The sequence below is a fragment of the Salvelinus namaycush genome, chromosome 4 (genome assembly GCF_016432855.1).
Source record: "Salvelinus namaycush isolate Seneca chromosome 4, SaNama_1.0, whole genome shotgun sequence".
Classification (NCBI taxonomy): domain Eukaryota; kingdom Metazoa; phylum Chordata; class Actinopteri; order Salmoniformes; family Salmonidae; genus Salvelinus; species Salvelinus namaycush.
In genome coordinates this window covers 64,392,730-64,414,106 of record NC_052310.1, presented here as the reverse complement: position 1 = coordinate 64,414,106, position 21,377 = coordinate 64,392,730, and the positions used below count along the sequence as shown (strand labels likewise).

General features: G+C 43.2%; 1 protein-coding gene across 2 annotated transcripts in view; it reads right to left on the bottom strand.

Moving 5' to 3' along the window:
• LOC120045690 (KH domain-containing, RNA-binding, signal transduction-associated protein 2-like) overlaps window positions 1-21,377 on the bottom strand; it is a 124,500-nt gene that overhangs the window by 53,678 nt on the left and 49,445 nt on the right. For both annotated transcript variants that reach the window (XM_038990632.1, XM_038990633.1), the window contains exon 3: window positions 2,475-2,591. In XM_038990632.1, the coding sequence (XP_038846560.1) occupies window positions 2,475-2,591 (117 nt within the window). The remainder of the gene's footprint in view (window positions 1-2,474; window positions 2,592-21,377) is intronic.

Below are 21,377 nucleotides of genomic sequence, written 5' to 3'. Positions count from 1 at the left end.
GGCCGGCCCCAGGTGGTAAGGGTAGGCAACAACACATCTGCCACGCTGATCCTCAACACGGGGGTCCCTCAGGGGTGCGTGCTTAGTCCCCTCCTATACTCCCTGTTCACCCACGACTGTGTGGCCAAGCACGACACCATCATTAAGTTTGCAGATGACACAATGGCGGTAGGCCTGATCAAAGACTAAACAATGATACAGCCTATATGGAGGAGGTCAGAGACCTGGCAGTGTGGGGCCAGGACAACAACCTCTCCCTCAACGTGATCAAGACAAAGGAGATGATCGTGGACTACTGGAAAAGGAGGGCCGAGCACGCCCCCATTCACATTGACGGGGCTGTAGTAGAGCAGGTGATACAGAGGGTAGTGCGTACAGCCCAGTACATCGCTGGGGCCAAGCTTCCTGCCATCCAGGACCTCTATACCAGGCGGTGTTAGAGGAAGGCCCTAAAAATTGTCAAAGACTCCAGCAAGCCTAGTCATATACTGTTCTCTCTGCTACCGCACGGATAGCAGTACCGGAGCGCCAAGTCTAGGTCCAAAAAGGCTCCTTAACAGCTTCTACCCCCAAGCCGTAAGACTGCTGAACAGTTAATCAAATGGCTGTGCAGACTATTTCCATTGACCCCCCCACCCCCGTTTTTTTACACTGCTGCTACTCTCTGTTGATTATATATGCATAGTCACTTTAACCCTACCTACATATACATATTACCTCAATTACCTCAACGCATCACCGGGGGCAAACTACCTGCCCTCCAGGACACCTACAGCACCCGATGTCACAGGCAGGCCAAAAAGATCATCAAAGACAACAACTACCCGAGCCACTGCTTGTTCACCCCGCTATCATCCAGAAGGCGAGGTCAGAACAGGTGCATCAAAGCTGGGACCAAGAGACTGAAAAACAGCTTCTATCTCAAGGCCATTAGACTGTTAAATAGCCATCACTAGGCAGCTTCCACCCACGTAACACTTCACCTTAGAGGCTGCTGCCCTATATACATAGACTTGAAATCACTGGCCACTTTAATAATGGAACACTAGTCACTTTAATAATATTTACATATTTTTGCTTTACTCATCTCATATGTACAGTATATACTGTTTTCTATTCTGCTGTATTTTAGTCTATGCCACTCCAACATTGCTCATCCTAATATTTATATATTCCTTAATTCCATTATTTTACTTTTAGGTTTGTGAGTATTGTGTGTATTGTTGTGAATTGTTAGATATTACTGCACTGTTGGAGCTAGAAACACAAGCATTACGATACACCTGCAATAACATCTGCTAAACATGTGTATGTGACCAATAAAATTCGAATTTTTAGATTTTTTAACCTGTACCCCCGCACATTGACTTGGTACCGGTACCCCCTGTATATAGCCTCGTTAATGTTATATTATTTTACTTTTTTTAAACTTTAGTTTATTTAATAAATATTTTCTTAACTCTTCCTTTTTCTTAAAACTGCATTATTGGTTAAGGGCTTGTAAGTAAGCATTTCACAGTAAGGTCTAAACTTGTTGTATTCGGTGCATGTGACAAATAACATTTGATTGGATTTGATTTAACAGCAGGCAGAATTAAAGTGTTTACCGTGTGAGGTGTTAGAGAACATAGTTGTCCCTTTCCATCACTGAGGTTGTACTGCAGGTCTTTTATCATCCTGTATAGATGTGTGTATTCATGTGTCCAGGTCTAACAATAGCTGTATAATTCTATACAGCAGTAGTACACTAGGACCTACTGAAGCTCCAGTAATGACCTGAGCTACTTGGACCACCCAGCCCTTTGTTCTCTGGGCCGGTGTTGATCCTCAGATAAGGCTGGTTTCAGGGGACCACGAGTCACTGAGAATGAATAGCCTTGCTGGGAAGCAAAATGCTATCTATACTTAAAGCCCTATTACATTTATCTTGGCTATAGTAGTGATAACATAAGGATATTGTGGCGGAGCCCTAAACCTCTTTTAGTTTCCATGAATCTTTTTTTGTATTTGAATACATTTCAGTTGGACTTTTCACAGAAATATTTTGTGCTATCAAGCTATCACTTGTCACAATACAGGGGTATATGTAATGAATGTCATTGTACATAATTCAACATATGCATAATTCAACATATGCATAATTCAAATAATTCGAGAGATGTTCGTTCTTACCCTTTTTGACCATGAGTAAATAGCAGAAATGTAATTGCTTCATCTATGATTATGAATCTGTTTGTGTTCTATGATTGTATTTTGTATTTCTTTTTTTTCTTTGTATTCGTTGATTGCATTTCGTATTCGTATTTGATGTGTGTATTTTCTATTCTGCAAGGCTCGTTTGAAAAAAGAGCCCTTGGTCTCAACATGTCAAAAAAAGTAAATAAATGTCAGCTACATGGGACAGTAAGTATTCCATTGAAGGTAAAAACAAAGACAGTCAAGGACCACATTCTAAGGAGGTGTTGTCATCATACCTTTACTTTGTCCCTCATGGAGCCTTTTCCGAGGATGGACATCTTTGCTCCTGTTTCTTCTTGTAATCTTTTCATGGAATTGCCCCGTGGTCCCAACAGCTTCCCAACAAAATTAAACTGCAACAGAGGAGAGGAAAAGCAATGTTTCTAAAACAGATTCCTTGACAGCTTTCAATTATATACCTTAGAAGTAAATGGAAATTAGGTTATATATTGCAAGGGAAAAAAGATTAGATAAAAATATAGATTACAGTTGGCTAACAATAAACCTTTTAAAATAAATCTTATCATTTTATTCAGAATGTCTGAATTGAAAAAGGACCTGGAAAAAACACTGTACAACAAATCAATAACGCTGAGCCATGTGTGCTGCATTACCCAGGTGAATGGGTCTCAGTCTCATCTGAGGTAGAACATAACAGAGTCCCAAATTGCAACCTATTCCTTTTATAGTGCACTACTTTTGACCAGGACCCAAAGGGTAGTGCACTATACAGTATATGGAATAGGGTGCCATTTGAGACTCAGCCACGGTCTTCAGTTATCAGCTCCATCCCTTTGTTGGACCACTGAGGTCTAGTCAGTCCCCACTAGGCAAAAACTGTTTGACTCAACATTGATTCCAGGTCATTTCAACCCCCCAAAAATCTATGTGATGACATTGAATCAACGTGAAAAACTGATTGGATTTGCAAAAAGACATCAATGTAAGGGTATTTCGCCTTTTTGTTTTACACAACTTTTAACCTAACTCCAAAGATATGGTGCCATTTTTTGTTGATTTCATGTTGAATTCACCAAATGTAAATCAAAACTAGACGTTAAACTGATGTCTGTGCCCAGTGGGTCATGTGTCTTGTTAATGCAGCACGGTCATCAATGTTGTATGGAGAGGAAATAAAACGTGTGCACCAGCCAATAATGTCCCTGGCAATGATCGAGAGGTCAGAGCTGGGAGAGCGAGAAATAATGAGTTTCTTCCCAATGGGAAATCAAGGAATACTATCCAGATGAGGAACTATCAAACACCTGCCTTCAGCACTGGCTAACATAACATCTCACTGACCGTAGACTTGCTGTTGGTCATAAAACATAGCCCTTTGGGTTATTACTGTTACTGTCTTTTTTCTTTATCATTGTTGGAGATCAGCACTGACCACAATGGTGACCCTCAACATCATAATAGCAGTCAGTTAGTTGAGTCATTTGCTAATTGAAAATGTATTATTCTAGGTCTATTCATGCATTAAAACCACAATCAGAACACCAATTTGAAACACCCCATGTGTTAATAAGTCATTTACATTTCCAACTACCGCCCCAAAATCATGCTGAGGTCTCTTCCGTTGTTCTCATTTCTTGACCACCCCGACAACATTTTCAAATGAATGACTTGACCTTCAAATGTTTGGTGTGACCAGCTGAAAACTCAACCTCCTCCAGAGCTGAACAGCTGTCAGCTGGTCAACCACCCATTTCAACATCACCTTCCTTGGCCTCAAAAATGACTATAACCTATTCACAACACTACTCAAGCCCCCCCACTGAGGCTGAGCATACAACTCAGCCAATAAGAGCCATGGCCAACTGTGTTCTGTATTGCAGCAGCAGTCTGACAAATACCAAGGAGGCACATGACTGCATACTCAGCTTATCTTATCTCTGACATCATGAAGGAGCACTGCATCCCAGGTCTGCATGAAAAGCAAAGGGATACGGTTGGGTGCTGAACAAAGCACCACTCTACCTCCATCCCTTCATCCATCCCTCCTTTCTGAGGTGATTGAGTTGAGGACCCTGGTGGGTTATTCTGTCTTCTCTGGGGCTGCTTTAACAGGAATATCCTACAGCTGGCTGGGAGCCCTTGAGCAGATGGCCGCCACAGCTACAGTAAGAAGTAGCTCGCTGGGCGGCAGCAGAAGAGTGTCCTGTTCTCATTACACTAATGAATGTCTGGAGCCGCTCTGAGGCTCCGTGGTGGGCAATTTGGGCTTTTAAGGGGGCACGGTTCAGAGTTAAATTAGGTTTGAAATTATGCAAGGCACCCCCTGCCGCTCCAACACCGATAGGCCTGAGGATGTTAGAAACTGGGTGTGTTACTAATTCAGCAAATATGTGGAAATACTGCATGCATTAATATAAAAAAAACAATTGTGTTTATATGAAGAGTATGATTATGATTGTATGCACACAGGATATCAAGTTTGTTTATGCTGAAAAGCAAAAACAAATATTATTTCTGTAACACTTTATTTTAAGGTACACATATTTTCCACTGGTTTGTAGTTTATAAGTGTGTATATAAGTAGCTTATATAAGGAGGCCTTATATTCGCAGGAGGCCTTTTGCCTTTTGGTAGGCTATCATTGTAAATAAGAATTTGTTCTTAACTGACTTGCCTAGTTAAATAAAGGTTAAATAAAAAAATAAGGCCTTTATTATGTCTTATTAGACATATAGTATGCCTTAATTAATTTTTTTCTTATTCAAACATTATACTTAATGTATTACTGGCCACTCCTTAATAACATCCTTGTCAGCTATAATAAAGGCAAATTAATAGTTAATAAAGTTAAAGTTACACAAGAAACAGACTCTTAGTAAGATGTCTCAATGGGGGACTAATAATGGCATATTACCTATGTGTTGCCTATAATGAGGTGAGACAATATTTTTACTTGCAGAACATTTTTACAGAAATGACCTCATTGGACAGAAAGTGCCACACCTCCCCTCATATATGCCATTCAGCCAACATTCAAGTCAAAATTTGATGTTAACAACTAAAGTTCCTTATATACATCCATATATATGAATGTCGGCTGTATAAGATTATATTATGACTTGCAAAAGGGCCCACCTCGCCACATCCCTGAGCAAAAGCATATAATGTTTGTCTGAAACTGAGGATTTGTGTAGTTTGATGACATAATAAATGGTATTCATATTCAGTTTCAGGCAAACATTATATGGTTTTGCTCAGGGGTGTGGGGAAGCCATTGCCGTCATTGACGTCGGCTAATGGAGATCCTAATAAATCAAAGTGTGGCCCTTTGTGATTCACATTATATCGTTATATGCCATACAGCCGACATGTATATCTATGTATGTATGATATATGGAAGCTTAGTTGCCAATTGTTTATATCAGATTTTGACTTGATTGTTGGCTGTATGGCATATATGAGGGGAGGTGTGCCCACCTTTCTGTCCAATGAGGTCATTTCTGGAAAATAATTATGCATGTAAAAATATGGTCACAATTCATTATATGGAACACATAGGTACTATGCCCTTATTAGTTCCACATTAAGACAGCTTAGTAAGTGTCTGTTTCTTGTGTAACTTGCTCTTTATTAACTACAAATATGCCTTTATTATAGCTAATAATGAGGTTATTAAGGATTGGTCAGTTCTGCATGACATAATGTTTGAATAACTAATCACTTAATTAAGTCATATTATATGGCTATTAAGACATAATAAAGGCCTTAGAGGTTACTTATATACATACATATATACACTACAAATTAGAGGGTAATATGTCTACCTTAAAATAGTGTTATCCTTATTTCCATTGCTAGTACTGACTTGGGGTCTCTTTACAGGTCATGAATAGTGTGTTCAAAATGATAAAAACCAAATGAATAGGGGTACAGCAGTTGGACTGGGCTCCTTTAAGGAGGAGTTGAACCTCCCCAATATAACTTATCTGGTTGAAAATGGCATATGTGGCATCAATATTAGTCAGAAACATTGATTATAGTGCCAAAAATGTACTACAAAGTGTAAATAGCTTTAAAAATACTTTATCTTCCAAAACAGAGATTTTAAGAAAGTGATGACGTTCCTAAAACCTCTGATATTTGAGGGGTTGGGTTTTGATTTCAATCATGCCTTGTCATGCCCACTTGCCCACTAACACAGGGTGGTAACGCCTAGGGAGAGTTGTCATGCACGGAGAAACAGCTGCGCTGAGTGCGCTTTATCCAATTGTAGCAGCAGAATCAACCGACAGACAGACCTGCCCATTTCTTTACAGACAACAGAAATACCAAATAGGATCAGCGTCTCTGACTTGTTTACATGAGACAACATACAAAACATCATCGAGGCCATGTTGAAAGAACAAGAGGACCGTGCAGTAATATCTAACAAGTGATCTAACAATTTCACAACAACTACCTCATACACACAAGGCAATATGCAGTAGATGGTATAGAGTACAGTATATACAAATGAGATGAGTAATGTAGGGTATGAAAACGTTATATAAAGTGGCATTGTTTAAAGTGACTAGTGATACATTTATTTACATCCAATTTTTATTATTAAAGTGACTAGAGATTTGAGTCAGCATGTTGGCAGCAGCCACTCAATGTTAGTGATGGCTGTTTAACAGTCTGATGGCCTTGAGATAGAAGCTGTTTTTCAGTCTCTCGGTCCCAGCTTTGATGCACCTGTACTGACCTCGCCTTCTGGATGATAGCAGGGAGAACAGGCAGTGGCTCAGGTGGTGGTTGTCCTTGATGATCTGTTTGGCCTTCCTGTGACATCGGGGGGTGTAGGTATGCTGGAGGGCAGGTAGTTTGCCCCCGGTGATGCATTGTGCAGACCTCACTACCCTCTGGAGAGCCTTACGGTTGTGGGCGGAGCAGTTGCCGTACCAGGCGGTGATACAGCCCGACAGGATGCTCTCGATTGTGCATCTGTAAGTTTGTGAGAGTTTTGGGTGACAAGCCAAATTTCTTCAGCCTCCTGAGGTTGAAGAGACGCTGTTGTGCCTTCTTCACCACACTGTCTGTGTGAGTGGACCATTTCAGTTTGTCCAGGATGTGTACACCAAGGAACTTAAAACTTTCCACCTTCTCCACTACTGTCCCGTCGATGTGGATAGGGGGGTGCTCCCTCTGCTGTATCCTGAAGTCCACAATCATCTCCTTTGTTTTGTTGACGTTGAGTGTGAGGTTATTTTCCTGACACCACACTCCGAGGGCCCTCACCTCCTCTCTGTAGGCCATCTCGTCGTTGTTGGTAATCAAGCCTACCACTGTAGTGTCGTCTGCAAACTTGATGATTGAATTGGAGGCGTAAATGGCCACGCAGTCATGGGTGAACAGGGAGTACAGGAGAGGGCTGAGAACGCACCCTTGTGGGGCTCCAGTGTTGAGGATCAGCGGGGTGGAGATGTTGTTTCCTACCCTCACCACCTGGGGGCGGCCCGTCAGAAAGTCCAGGACCCAGTTGCACAGGGCGGGGTCGAGACCCAGGGTCTCAAGCTTAATGACGAGTTTGGAGGGTACTATGGTGTTTAATGCTGAGCTGTAATCGATGAACAGCATTCTTCGACAGGTATTCATCTTGTCCAGGTGGGTTAGGGCAATGTGCAGTGTGATTGCGATTGCATCGTCTGTGGACCTATTGGGGCGGTAAGCAAATTGGAGTGGGTCTAGGGTGTCAGGTAGGGTGGAGGTGATATGATCCTTGACTAGTCTCTCAAAGCACTTCATGATGACGGAAGTGAGTGCTACAGGGCGATAGTAGTTTAACTCAGTTACCTTAGCTTTCTTGGGAACAGGAACAATGGTGGCCCTCTTGAAGCATGTGGGAACAGAAGACTGCGATAGGGATTGATTGAATATGTCCGTAAACACACCAGCCAGCTGGTCTGCATATGTAGTTTTTCCTGTGATTTGTATCATATTGAACAACAGTTGATGAAACTAACAGTGTAAAAGTGTGAAACAATGTAATCAGTGTTATTTCCTGGTAGTTGCAATTTCCTGAAATATAATCTACACAGGACCTTCTAATCAGCAGGTGTTGCATGGGTGGGAGTTTCATCTTTCCATGCTGACATCACCAGGCAAAATCAGTGCGTTCAGCCCCTCTTTAAACCTCCTGTAAGGCTGTAAATGTGTTGCATCTACAGCTCGTCAGTCATGTTTCTGTGAATCTGAGGACCTGTGAGGCCCTGGTGAGCAATTGAGTTTTTACACGGGTCTCTGTGACGGAAACCTGCTTCGTGGGCAGATGTTTTTTTGAAGTAGATGGCATTGATTTTTCTAGACTGTACACTGCAAGACACTTTTACCACTCAACTCAAATATTGCATGTTTTGAGCTCGAATCAGACTAATTCTCTTACAAATCTATTGCAATCCATTTACAAAATGGTTAAGCATAATCTGTTTGGAGACGTTTCCTGTGACTAACATGTTTCACATCCCACAGTGTCCCCAGTACGCCCTGCTCTACAAATCACTTAGATAGAGATGTGTTCTGTTCACATATGTGAAATGCCACACCATTGATGAATCATTGGCTTACCTATTTAAAAACATACATTACTTTGAAAGAGCAACTTCTAAACCCTTGTCTCATCAGGTTTTGTGAAACTTCTTTGATAGATGATTATCTTACAAGTAGCCCATTCAGAATGCTTGCAAAAACTTCATTGAAAATCCAGTGTGTACTGGCTAATACACAACTTAAAAAATTGGGCAATTTAATCGGTGGAATGTCTGCATCTAACAAGTAAGTGAATGTTTCAAGCGTAAACTAAAGTCACAGGTTTAGATCCTGGATTGAAATGAATGTTCTTACATCAACAGCTTCTCTTTGTGATAAGTGACTGATGTGGCCTTTAAACAGACTCCCAGACACTCGCAATGTAAGGACAAAGATTCACCTCTCCTTAGAGATTAGCCCTGAGATTTCAATAAAACAAAAGGTGAAACATCTTCAATAAACACTGTGGCAGCCTTCCCACTGAACGTCACACTGAAGGAGAATTGGCTGCAAATGACTGTCTTGTCATGCAGCTCACAAAGGAAGTTAACATGGCTGTAATCTATTTAGCCGCTCTCACAGCACATTTGTCTTCTGACTTCAGCGCTTCACACTTGGACAATTTGAAATGCATTATTCTCCATCTACATTTAACTGCCGTCTTTGGTTTTATTGCATTTTCTGCTTGCTGAATAGCTGTCTATTTTGTTCTTCGTTGCCCTTGTTTACAACTGTATTAATGCAAATTCAGCTTTTTGTGTAGACTAGAAATTGTTTACAGAAGAGGCACATTAACACATTGTATGCTTAAAAAATTATCCATCTCCATCTCACCTGTTAATGGACTAATGTTTAAAATGGCAGTATCATTAAATTAGCAGAACGATAGAGCTGTTTACCTCTGTATTACAACTATGTAGTGGTTAATCCTACAGTAGTATTGTTAAACATTGAATTCACTACAATGCCGATGGTAATATCACGAAGGAGCCTTTGTCATTGACATTCACAATCCTCTTTGCCTATTCCAGAGGGAAAGGTTTGAAATAGGCCTCATCTCCAATGCAGCCGTTTTTTAAAACTCAAAATCAAATCATTTCTGGGTAACAATTGTTTTCAAATAGAATTGTCAAAAATAAACAAAAATAGCTTCTTAGTGAAGGGCAATTTCTCAAGTAAGAATTTTGCCAGGACTGTCTGGAAGTGGTCTGAGTGGGGAGGGGAAACAAAACCAGGCCTATTAACTAATTCACTGTATGTTGATGTCATCATGGAAGGCCAAAACTCCATCCCACCAAAACAGGCTGAAATTGCAGGCAGTCTTGTCAAACAGCTCTTACCCTAAAAGGGCATTATCATAATTTCACAGTATTATTCCAACCTCATAGTGTTGATATATAAAATACAAGGAAATCATGTTTTCGACTGCACTGGGCCTTTAAGAAACAACTGAAAATGGAAACCTTACAGATGTAGGATCTTATTTTTTTTAATTTTTTTAAATATATATTTTTTTAAATTTTATCCCCTTTTCTCCCCAATTTTCGTGGTATCCAATCGCTAGTAATTACTATCTTGTCTCATCGCTACAACTCCCGTACGGGATCGGGAGAGACGAAGGTCGAAAGCCATGCGTCCTCCGAAGCACAACCCAACCAAGCCGCACTGCTTCTTTAACACAGCGCGCCTCCAACCCGGAAGCCAGCCGCACCAATGTGTCGGAGGAAACACCATGCACCTGGCCCCCTTGGTTAGCGCGCACTGCGCCCGGCCCGCCACAGGAGTCGCTGGAGCGCGATGAGACAAGGATATCCCTACCGGCCAAACCCTCCCTAACCCGGACGACGCTAGCCCAATTGTGCGTCGCCCCACGGACCTCCCGGTCGCGGCCGGCTGCGACAGAGCCTGGGCGCGAACCCAGAGACTCTGGTGGCACAGTTAGCACTGCGATGCAGTGCCCTAGACCACTGCGCCACCCGGGAGGCCCGTAGGATCTTATTTTGATCACCTTTGTTGCTGAACATTTTCACACACCACAGGGAATGCATGAGCCTTATGATTTACAAGAATTCACTGAAAACGCGCACTAACCAACGGTTATATTAACAGTATTGCACTTTTAATGTAACCTAATTTTGGCCAGCTATGGCTATATTAACAATATAATACTGTTCATATAACCGTGGGTTAGTGCGGGTTTTCAGTCAATTTATGTAAAGCAACATTATGGACTAAACGTTCAAATCCTGCTGCTACTGCAGGATTATTTTGCTGCAACAAAACTGGTCAAATTAAGAGTCAACATCTGTATGACACACTTGACAGATCAAAGCAACAGAGTAACATTAGAGAGTAATGTTCTTGCAGGATGCTCTTTTAAAGACAGCTAAATATGTCATTAAGCTCAGTCGCAAGAGAAAAGACTAGAGCCACAGATTAGAAAATACTTAGGCCACAGTAGGAACAAGAAAATAAATGTACAATTTCACACAGAACACCAGAAGATCATTTTTTAACACCATCCAACGGTTTGGTCTCCCCTAGACTTGTTACATGGTCCACATGGTTATATATGATTAGACCTAAAAAAAAGGGGTCCCTCTTTGTTGGATTTCAGGTGGGTGGTTGTGCCTACACCCTAGCTATCAACCCCAGTTATGTACGGCTAGATGAGACCCGCAGATGGTCTGAGACATTCAGACCGTCCCTGCCAGTTTAGCCAGCTGTGCTGCTGTGCTATTTGGTAAACCCAGTTCCGGCCTGATAGGGGGATTATAGCCTGAGGCGGAGGTCTGCCTCCCTGCCTGCCTGCGCTTTAATGGCTGAGGGATGACTGGGCGTCAGTGTGTCAGAGGACAGCAGCATTAGTTGCACAGATTTTAGACAGTGGCAAAGAGAGAGAGAGAGCGTGAGAGAGAGAGAGGGAGAGCAGCACTCTGCTAAGTGGCGTCTAGGGGGCTAATGAGCCCACAGGAAGAGAACTGTGATAAGGAGCTATGATAAACTCCAGGAAGTCATGTCTGCACAGACACTAGAACATGTCTTGGGTTTAAGGAATGGGTGAAATGTAATTGTTTAGAGAAATGTTGCTCACAGTTGTGTAATGGTATTGTAATGGTTCTGTTTCGTTTTTTAGTTTTAGCCAGTCTGATGAGCTTTTATCCACTAATTCAGTAATGCTCCTATTGATTCAATACAACATGCACTCCAAAAGGTAGTAAGTAATGCTGTAGACCAGGGGTATTCAACTCCTGACCCTACGAGGTCCGGAGCCGGATGTTTTTTTGTTCTACCAGATAATTAATTGCACCCACCTTGTGTACCAAGTCTAAATCTGTTACGGCTATCGTCATATTCTTCCTCCTCCTCGGACGAGGAGAGGCGAGACGGATCGGACCAATACGCAGAGTGGTTAGTGTTCATAATGATATATTAAAACGAAACTGAATACTGAATTACAAAACAAATAAACGAAGTGCATAAACCGATACAGTACCGTGTGGTGCAACAAACACAGACACGGAAACAAACACCCACAAAACACACGTGAAACCCAGGCTGCCTAAGTATGATTCTCAATCAGGGACAACGATTGACAGCTGTCTCTGATTGAGAATCATACCCGGCCGAACACAAACATCCCAACATAGAAAATCAAACATAGACAAACCCACCCAACTCACGCCCTGACCAACTAAATAAATACAAGAAAAAGGAAAACAGGTCAGGAACGTGACATAACCCCCCCTTAAGGTGCGAACTCCGGGCGCACCAGCATAAACTCTAGGGGAGGGTCTGGGTGGGCGTCTGTCCACGGTGGCGGCTCTGGCGCTGGTCGTGGTCCCCACCCCACCATAGTCAAACCCCGCTTCCGTGGCCTCCTCCCAATGGCCACCCTCCATGTCAATCCCACTATACCAAAGGGCAGCACCGGACTGAGGGGCAGCACCGGACTGAGGGGCAGCACCGGAGGGAGGGGCAGCACCGGACTGAGGGGCGGATCCTGGCTGGCTGGCTCTGGCGGATCCTGGCTGGCTGGCTCTGGCGGATCCTGGCTGGCTGGCTCTGGCGGATCCTGGCTGGCTGGCTCTGGCGGATCCTGGCTGGCTGGCTCTGGCAGCTCCTGGCTGGCTGGCTCTGGCAGCTCCTGACTGGCTGGCTCTGGCAGCTCCTGACTGGCTGGCTCTGGCAGCTCCTGACTGGCTGGCTCTGGCAGCTCCTGACTGGCTGGCTCTGGCAGCTCCTGGCTGGACGGCTCTGGCTGGTCCTGGCTGGACGGCTCTGGCTGGTCCTGGCTGGACGGCTCTGGCTGGTCCTGGCTGGACGGCTCTGGCTGGTCCTGGCTGGACGGCTCTGAAGGCTCAGTACAGACGGGCAGCTCTGACGGCTCGGAACAGACGGACAGCGCTGGGCAGGCAGACAGTTCAGACAGCGCTGGGAAGGCAGGCAGTTCAGACAGCGCTGGGAAGGCAGGCAGTTCAGACAGCGCTGGGAAGGCAGGCAGTTCAGACAGCGCTGGGAAGGCAGGCAGTTCAGACAGCGCTGGGAAGGCAGGCAGTTCAGACAGCGCTGGGAAGGCAGGCAGTTCAGACTCAGGCTGCGCTGGAGAGGAGGAAGGCTCTGACAGCACTGGACAGGTGGGAGCAGCTGGAGAGAGAACCCGGAGAGACAGCCTGGTGCGGGGGGCTGCCACCGGAGGACTGGTACGTGGAGGTGGCACCGGGTATACCGGACCGTGAAGGAGGACACGCGCTCTTGAGCACCGAGCCTCCCCAACCTTACCAGGTTGAATGGTCCCCGTAGCCCTGCCAGTGCGGCGAGGTGGAATAGCCCGCACTGGGCTATGCTGGCGAACCGGGGACACCATCTGTAAGGCTGGTGCCATGTACGCCGGCCCGAGGAGACGTACTGGAGGCCAGATATGTTGGGCCGGCTTCATGGCACCCGGCTCGATGCCCAACCTAGCCCTACCAGTGCGGCGAGGTGGAATAGCCCGCACTGGGCTAAGCACGCGTACTGGGGACACCGTGCGCTTTACCGCATAACACGGTGTCTGACCAGTACGACGCCCTCTCACTCCACGGTAAGCACGGGGAGTTGGCTCAGGTATCCTACCCGGCTTTGCCACACTCCGCGTGTGCCCCTCCCCCCCCCAAGAAATTTTTGGGTCTGACTCTCGGGCTCCCAACCGCGTCGCCGCGCTGCCTCCTCATACCAGCGCCTCTCTGCCTTCGCTGCCTCCAACTCCGCCTTGGGACGGCAATATTCCCCTGGCTGAGCCCAGGGTCCTTTGCCGTCCAGAATCTCTTCCCAAGTCCAGGAGTCCTGGGTCTTTTTCCGCTGCTGTTGCCGCCCTTCTCCACTCCGCTTGGTCCTTTGGTGGTGGGTGTTTCTGTTACGGCTATCGTCATATTCTTACTCCTCCTCGGACGAGGAGAGGCGAGACGGATCGGACCAATACGCAGAGTGGTTAGTGTTCATAATGATTTATTAAAACGAAACTGAATACTGAATTACAAAACAAATAAACGAAGTGCATAAACCGATACAGTACCGTGTGGTGCAACAAACACAGACAAGGAAACAAACACCCACAAAACACACGTAAAACCCAGGCTGCCTAAGTATGATTTTCAATCAGGGACAACGATTGACAGCTGTCTCTGATTGAGAATCATACCCGGCCGAACACAAACATCCCAACATAGAAAATCAAACATAGACAAACCCACCCAACTCACGCCCTGACCAACTAAATAAATACAAGAAAAAGGAAAACAGGTCAGGAACGTGACAAAATCAGTCCCTGATTACTGGCTTCGAGGTCCAGAGTTGAGTGTGAGGGCTGTAGACAGTGGAGTCAAGATTGCAAGTTTACTCCAAGAAAGAGGCAGTAGAGTCAATGGCTGCTTCTTCAGTCTACTCGGAGGCAGTAGAGTCAATGGTTGCTTCTTCAGTCTACTCGGAGGCAGTAGAGTCAATGGCTGCTTCTTCAGTCTACTCGGAGGCAGTAGAGTCAATGGCTGCTTCTTCAGTCTACTCGGAGGCAGTAGAGTCAATGGCTGCTTCTTCAGTCTCCTCTAAGGCACTAGTGTCAATAGCTGTCTTGAGCTCAAGACTCTTGACAGTGTAAATGCTTGATCTCATCCCGAATATGAGTAGAATTTTAAAAGAAGAGGCTGCAATACGATCTTTGAAATCTATACTTGTAATTCAATTGGAAAGGAAAGTTGTAGGCTAAATTATATCAACAGAACCGCTTGCAGACAACTAAGGAAAGCCAACTGGAAATGCCTCAAATAATGATCAGTTCAAGTAATCATGAGAATCAATGCCTTCATCCTGAACTCAGCAAATACAAAAGATGGAAAACATTTGGAAAGGACAAAACAATACTGGGGATCGTGTGTGTGTGTGTGTGCGTGCGTGTGCGTGCGTGCGTACAGTATTTAGGGGATATACTGCATTTTCTCACATCGATCCCCTATGAAACAGCGATGTAAAGACGTAGAATGCAAAGCAACAGCAGGAAAAAGCTTGTGATGAATCTGGTGCATTAATATACACATTGAGCCTTGGCACAGGGGGCCAGCAGCACAGATGTTGTGTAAACAAACAGGACATTAGAACTCCTTCCTGTGAAGGGGAAAAGCTGACAGGTTACTAAAGCCATTATCCATACAGATGAGGCTCGCCAACCCCACAGTGAACGCTGCTGCCTCCCAGTCTGAGTGGCCAAACGATTTTGGGCCATGAAACAGAGAAAAGCGTGACAGTCTTACGCTCTCCAAGATCTGCAGTCAGCCACACAGTTTTTTGGAGGAGAAATAAACATGATGAAATAATGTATCTATAAATTGTTGTTGTATCTCAATGTTTTTATGCTTGCTAGCTCTTTGACAAGCTGTTAGTGTCCAGAAAGAACTGTCTGGGTATTACTAATGATTCATCCTACGCAGTGTCAAAAGATGACAATCTAGAATGCAAACGTTTCTCCACAGATCGGAATGTTTGGGGGCGTACAAGTTTTCAGCCGGAAGCAGATCGTCAACTGAACTATTTACAAACTGGGAGGAAGGACCAAACACTCAAGACCTCTGCTTTGCTCTCTGAGGAAAACAATTTATGCCTGAAGCCTCTCTGCAGCAAGCAAAACAACTTTCTATCACTACTTTTGTATACTATCTCATAAACAGCTTTGTGTAAAACAAAGAAACCAACAGAAGTGTCTCAGCAGGTTTCCAAAGCAGAATCGAAGATACAGTCTTACATCCACTTAACTTTTCCTACAATGTGCTGTAGGGTCCTATTGAGGTGCTTATCTATGTTAAACACCTTTCAACAAGGTAGGTCCTCCTTTGGGACAACGGATTTCTTTGGCAAGACAACAATGGGATTATTCGATGTGCAAAGTGCAGATACGCCGCTATGTAAAGGTCACAATAACTGAAGACTGATAAGAAACCTGAATCGGTGAGGCCCACAGGACCAAATGTCATTGTATGTGTACCTGGAAGAAGAATTTTCATTTGGAAAATATCTTAATGCCCTTAAAGGCTCTTAAAACCCAAACACATGACGGGGAATACTTCAAGCTTAAGGAGCTGGGGTTTTGTTTATCAGGGCACACAGGTATAGATGCAGGTATAGACGGAGGTATAGACAGAGGAAATGCAGATCAGTTTCGTAAATTACATAAATTGACTGAAAACCCACACTAATACATGGTTATATTAACAGTATTTCACTTTTAATGTAGACTACTTTTGGCCAGCTAATAGCCTAACCACCGATCAAGCAACATGGATTAAATGTTCAAATACTGTTGCTGCAGGATTATTTTGCTGTGACAATATAGGTCAAATTAAGATCCTACATCTGTAAGCAATTTTGAGAAGAAAAAAATATGTTATATTTGTATCAGTACTAGCATGGTTTGTTTATATTGTAGGTATTACATATTTTCATGTTTTAATCTACAGTATATATATATATATATATATGCATATGTGTGTGTCCTTGACATGTGTATGACAAAAAGACTAACAGTGTCAATGTCTTAAGTGTTTGCAGCGATACAGTAAGTAAGCAGACTGAGTAGCAGACCAGTGGAGTTGGAATAGTGCAGGTAAGATGTGATTGTATAGGTAGCAGTAGGACACAGTAAGGGTATTTAAAGGACACAGTCTGCAGCATTGTGTATGTGCAGAGTTTGTTTACTGTTTAGGATGCAGTTATCCAGGCGTGATGAGGTGAATGCATTCATTAATTTACATGGATGAATCTTAACAGACTGTAGGTGAGTAAAATGATGTTGCTGTGATGTACAAGCTGCGTACAGGATGACAGTAAAAGTCCACAAGTTTATTACAACTTTGAATCCAAGATTAAATAAAACATTTGTTATCAGTTGTTTTACTATATTTAATCCACATTTGATTAATACATCATAAAGGCTTTTAAAATAAAATCATATTTATTTCATGCATATTATGTCAGACTAGGTTTGACATACAAGGTTTGTATGTTCTTCCAAACCAAAACCCTGTCTGCAGAAAATAATAAAGAATCAAGTGTTTCTTGGAGATCAGAGCCCCTGAAAATCTATTCCAAGCCATGGAGGTATTTGATGTGAATCAATTAAATCTCATTAAGAGAGCGGAGGGAAATACAAACAAACTCAATTGAAGCAATGGCATAAATAAATAATCAACATTCAAAATGTGATTTATCCCTGTCACGCCTGCTCCAGCTCTCTCCCCCTTGTGCTCGTGGGTGCCAGGCTGCCCAGCACTGCGCACTCCTGCCACCATCATTACGCACACCTGTTTCCCTCGTCACGCGCATCAGCAAATTATTGGACTCACCTGGATTCAATCACCTGTTTTATTACCTCCCCTATACTTGTCAGTTTCCCAGTTCTGTTCCCCCTGCTGCATTAATTGACGTATGTCGTTATGTCACCCGGTGCTGACGCTGGTCCTGTCCTATTTTATGTCCGTTCCAAATTAAATGTTGACCCCCCGTACCTGCTTCTCATCTCCAGCGTCGGTCCTTACAATCCCAGTGAGTTGTTAATTATCATGGCAAATGTATGATGTGTAGATAGATATACAGACAGCTCTGAGCTTCTGTGTTTGGTGACTATTTGTTGCATCGCAGCATTAAAGCCTCAGCTTCCTCCTCTCATCTGTGCTGGCTGTAAAAACGACAGGACAACTGCCAGCAGGGAGGATTCAAAGGTGGACAGAAAAGACAAATAAAAAGTACTTCCCAACTGGGACGGATTGCCTCTTGGGGACCTGTTAAAAGACTGCACGCTCCGGAAAACAATGTAATGAGAAAGTTAGGTGGTGCAGCTTTATTCAGGGCCGGACTGGGATCAGAAATCAGCTCTGGTGTTTCTAACACACCGGCCCATCCCCCCCCCCCCCCCCCTTGAGGCCCCACACAGCCCATTTTTAAAAAATCAAGGCCCCAACAACAGCCCTTTTTTTTTTGACTGAGGTCTCCATTAGCCCAATAATTATCATTTGGTGCAAAAAATAGAAAGATAACTAGTATGACAGGCCCAGTGGGCTAATAATAGACCAACCCATCTGGCATTTGCCCAAAATGCCAGATTGTCAATCCACCCAGGCTTTATTAGTGGAAAGTGCAGCATCAGCAAAGGTGTCAAACAAGCCTGTTATGCCTGACGCAGCTTGTCAAATGTTGCCTTTTTTCATCATCTTCAGGGAGTGCTGTCCATGGGCTTATAGATAGGCCTTCAGTAAATCAATCAAGGGTAGCTAACATGGTACTTTATTTCTCTCAACGACCCAGACTCACATCACTCGCAGAACAGAAAAGTGTTTCATTTGACTAAAGATTGACTGTCAAACACTGGCATAATTGTTTTCTCGCTGTTGTGTGGCATGGTTGTGGAAAGAAATAACATACCAAGTTAGCTACAGGCTTTGGGTGGGTCAAGCAGTCTATCTGACACCTTGGCCAATCATGTGGAAGGCCTGTGAAAACATTGGGTTTGATGTTGATGCAACGAAGGTCAATACAACACAAGCTAAATCTCTCTTTCCACAGCTATTGATTGCTTTCAAAACATTCACAGTCATCTGAGAAGTGATGAGATATGAACAATCTCAAACTATGACATCAAGGATAAAATGTTTACCGTGCTGCAGTACAGCAAGTAAGGGACTTCATATGCTGACTACGCAACTTTTCTGCAGTACAGTAATTGTTGTTAGACAACTCTTGTAGCTAATGATCAGTCCCCTTGGATTGCTCCATGCTTGCTTACTTTGCAGTGCGCCCCAGAGGGGCAGTAACTTTTTCTGCTTAGCTTTAGATATAAATTAAGATGGTATTTTCAAGATTTATGCTACTATATCCATCTATGATGGTTGAGTATGTATTCTAACATTAACAAAATAATTAATGGGGAATCTTTTAACAATTCTTTCAACAGGACACAGCTGATGAGACATTGATAGATGGTACCCAGTCATCTGTGATGCCACTATTCCTGCCAAAGATAACATGTTCTAAAATCTCTCTCAATTTTCTTTAGTGGTGTCCTAAAGTATCATAATAATCTTTATAAACTCAAATACTACAAACTCGATCATGTTATCACTTGACCAATCAGGGCACAGATAACAGTATCGCAATAAGGTAATACAATTAGATTCCCATAATCTCTCACACAGAAAATATCTGACAATTTACTGTAACCAAAGGATTTACTGTAACCAATATGGGATTGAGATAATCACGATTCAATAAAACAATTTGGCAAAAAATACTGAAATATCCATTGATTGATAGATTCTCCCCCACAAACCCCCTACACACTCCTAAATCTCCAAGTGTAATATGGGTGTTTCCATAGAAACCCCATCTGCTGACATTACTAGTTAGTAATGTTGGTGAGCCCCATTCGTTTCTCAGCCCCTGTTTCAATCTACAGGAAAGGTCCTTGACTTATATCTCTGCTGTATGGCATCCAAGGCCTCAGGAGCCTGTGTCAGCAGGGACTGTATCTTCCAGTGGTAGCTGGCGCAGTGTGGTAGTGGCATACCAAAAAGGTTGGGGATTCTTAGAAAAGATAGACAGCTGCAAAAAAAATGTGGCCTTACACTAGCTGCTGCTAAAGAGTGATGTTACACAAATATACTGTATAGTGCTGAGTGGCTTGTCATTTTGGGGTTTCTGTTCAGATAACATTAGCAGGGAGGTAAAGACAGATAATTAATTCTGTATTATCTAATTCTAATTCAAGATTATTGGAATACTTAACTCTCAAAATTATTTCATTTCCCACTGTAACTCTATGGTGGCACATAATGATGAGTTTGGAGAAAGTCTGGAATTAAGTGTATCGCAGGCATTGCCTATCTGACCCCACCTTATTTCCTAGAGATGCCAAGGTACAGCTACAGTATAATATGGGTTATGAAGAGTATAAAAGCTTGAAGTTAAAGCTGTGTTTTTCACCTTTATTTCATAATATCAATGAAAGGACACAATTAGTCAAGATGTCTCAGTGGACACAGCTGTCCAGAAATATAGTACAGTACTGGGAGGGCTCCAGTACTGGGAGGGCTGATCAGTTTGGCACATCTCAGATGGGGACCGAACAAAAACAGCCTGCACTACTTTATGCAAATGCCGGAATTAAAATCAACCTACTTTAATGAGGACATCAAAGTGGCGCCATGCAACTGGAGCTCCGCCTAAGTTACTGACTGCAGAACCAGAGAGAGCCTGCTCCAGTGCTCCAGAGCCCCCTCTATTATACACTTCCGAACACACAGGGCCACTTGGCTCCGGCTCTTAAATCAAATCAAAGTTTATTTGTCAAGTGCACCGAATACAACAGGTGTAGACTTTACAGTGAAATGCTTACTTGCTTACTGCACTAACCAACAGTGCAATTTTTAAATAAAAAATAGGTATTACAGTGCCTTGCAAAAGTATTCATCCCCCCCTGGCATTTTTCCTATTTTGTTGCATTACAACCTGTAATTTAAATGTATTTTTATTTGGATTTCATGTAATGGATTGGTGAAGTGAAATGAAAAAAAGAACTTGTTTCAAAAATTTCTAAAAAATAAAACCGTAAAAGTGGTGCGTGCATATGTATTCACCCCCTTTGCTATAAAGCCCCTAAATAAGATCTGGTGCAACCAATTACCTTCAGAAGTCACATAATTAGTTGAATAAAGTCCACCTGTGTGAAATCTAAGTGTCACATGATCTGTCACATAATCTCAGTATATATACACCTGTTCTGAAAGTCTGTAACACCACTAAGCAAGGGGCACCACCAAGCAAGCGGCACCATGAAGACCAAGGAACTCTCCAAACAGGTCAGGGACAAAGTTGTGTAGAAGTACAGATCAGGGTTGGGTTATAAAAAAATATCAGAAACTTTGAACATCCCACGGAGCACCATTAAATCCATTATAAAGAAATGGAAAGAATATGGCACCACAACAAACCTGCCAAGAGAGGGCCGCCCACCAACACTCACAGACCAGGCAAGGAGGGCATTAATCAGAGGCAACAAAGAGACCAAAGATAAAATAGGAAAAATGCCAAGGGGGTGA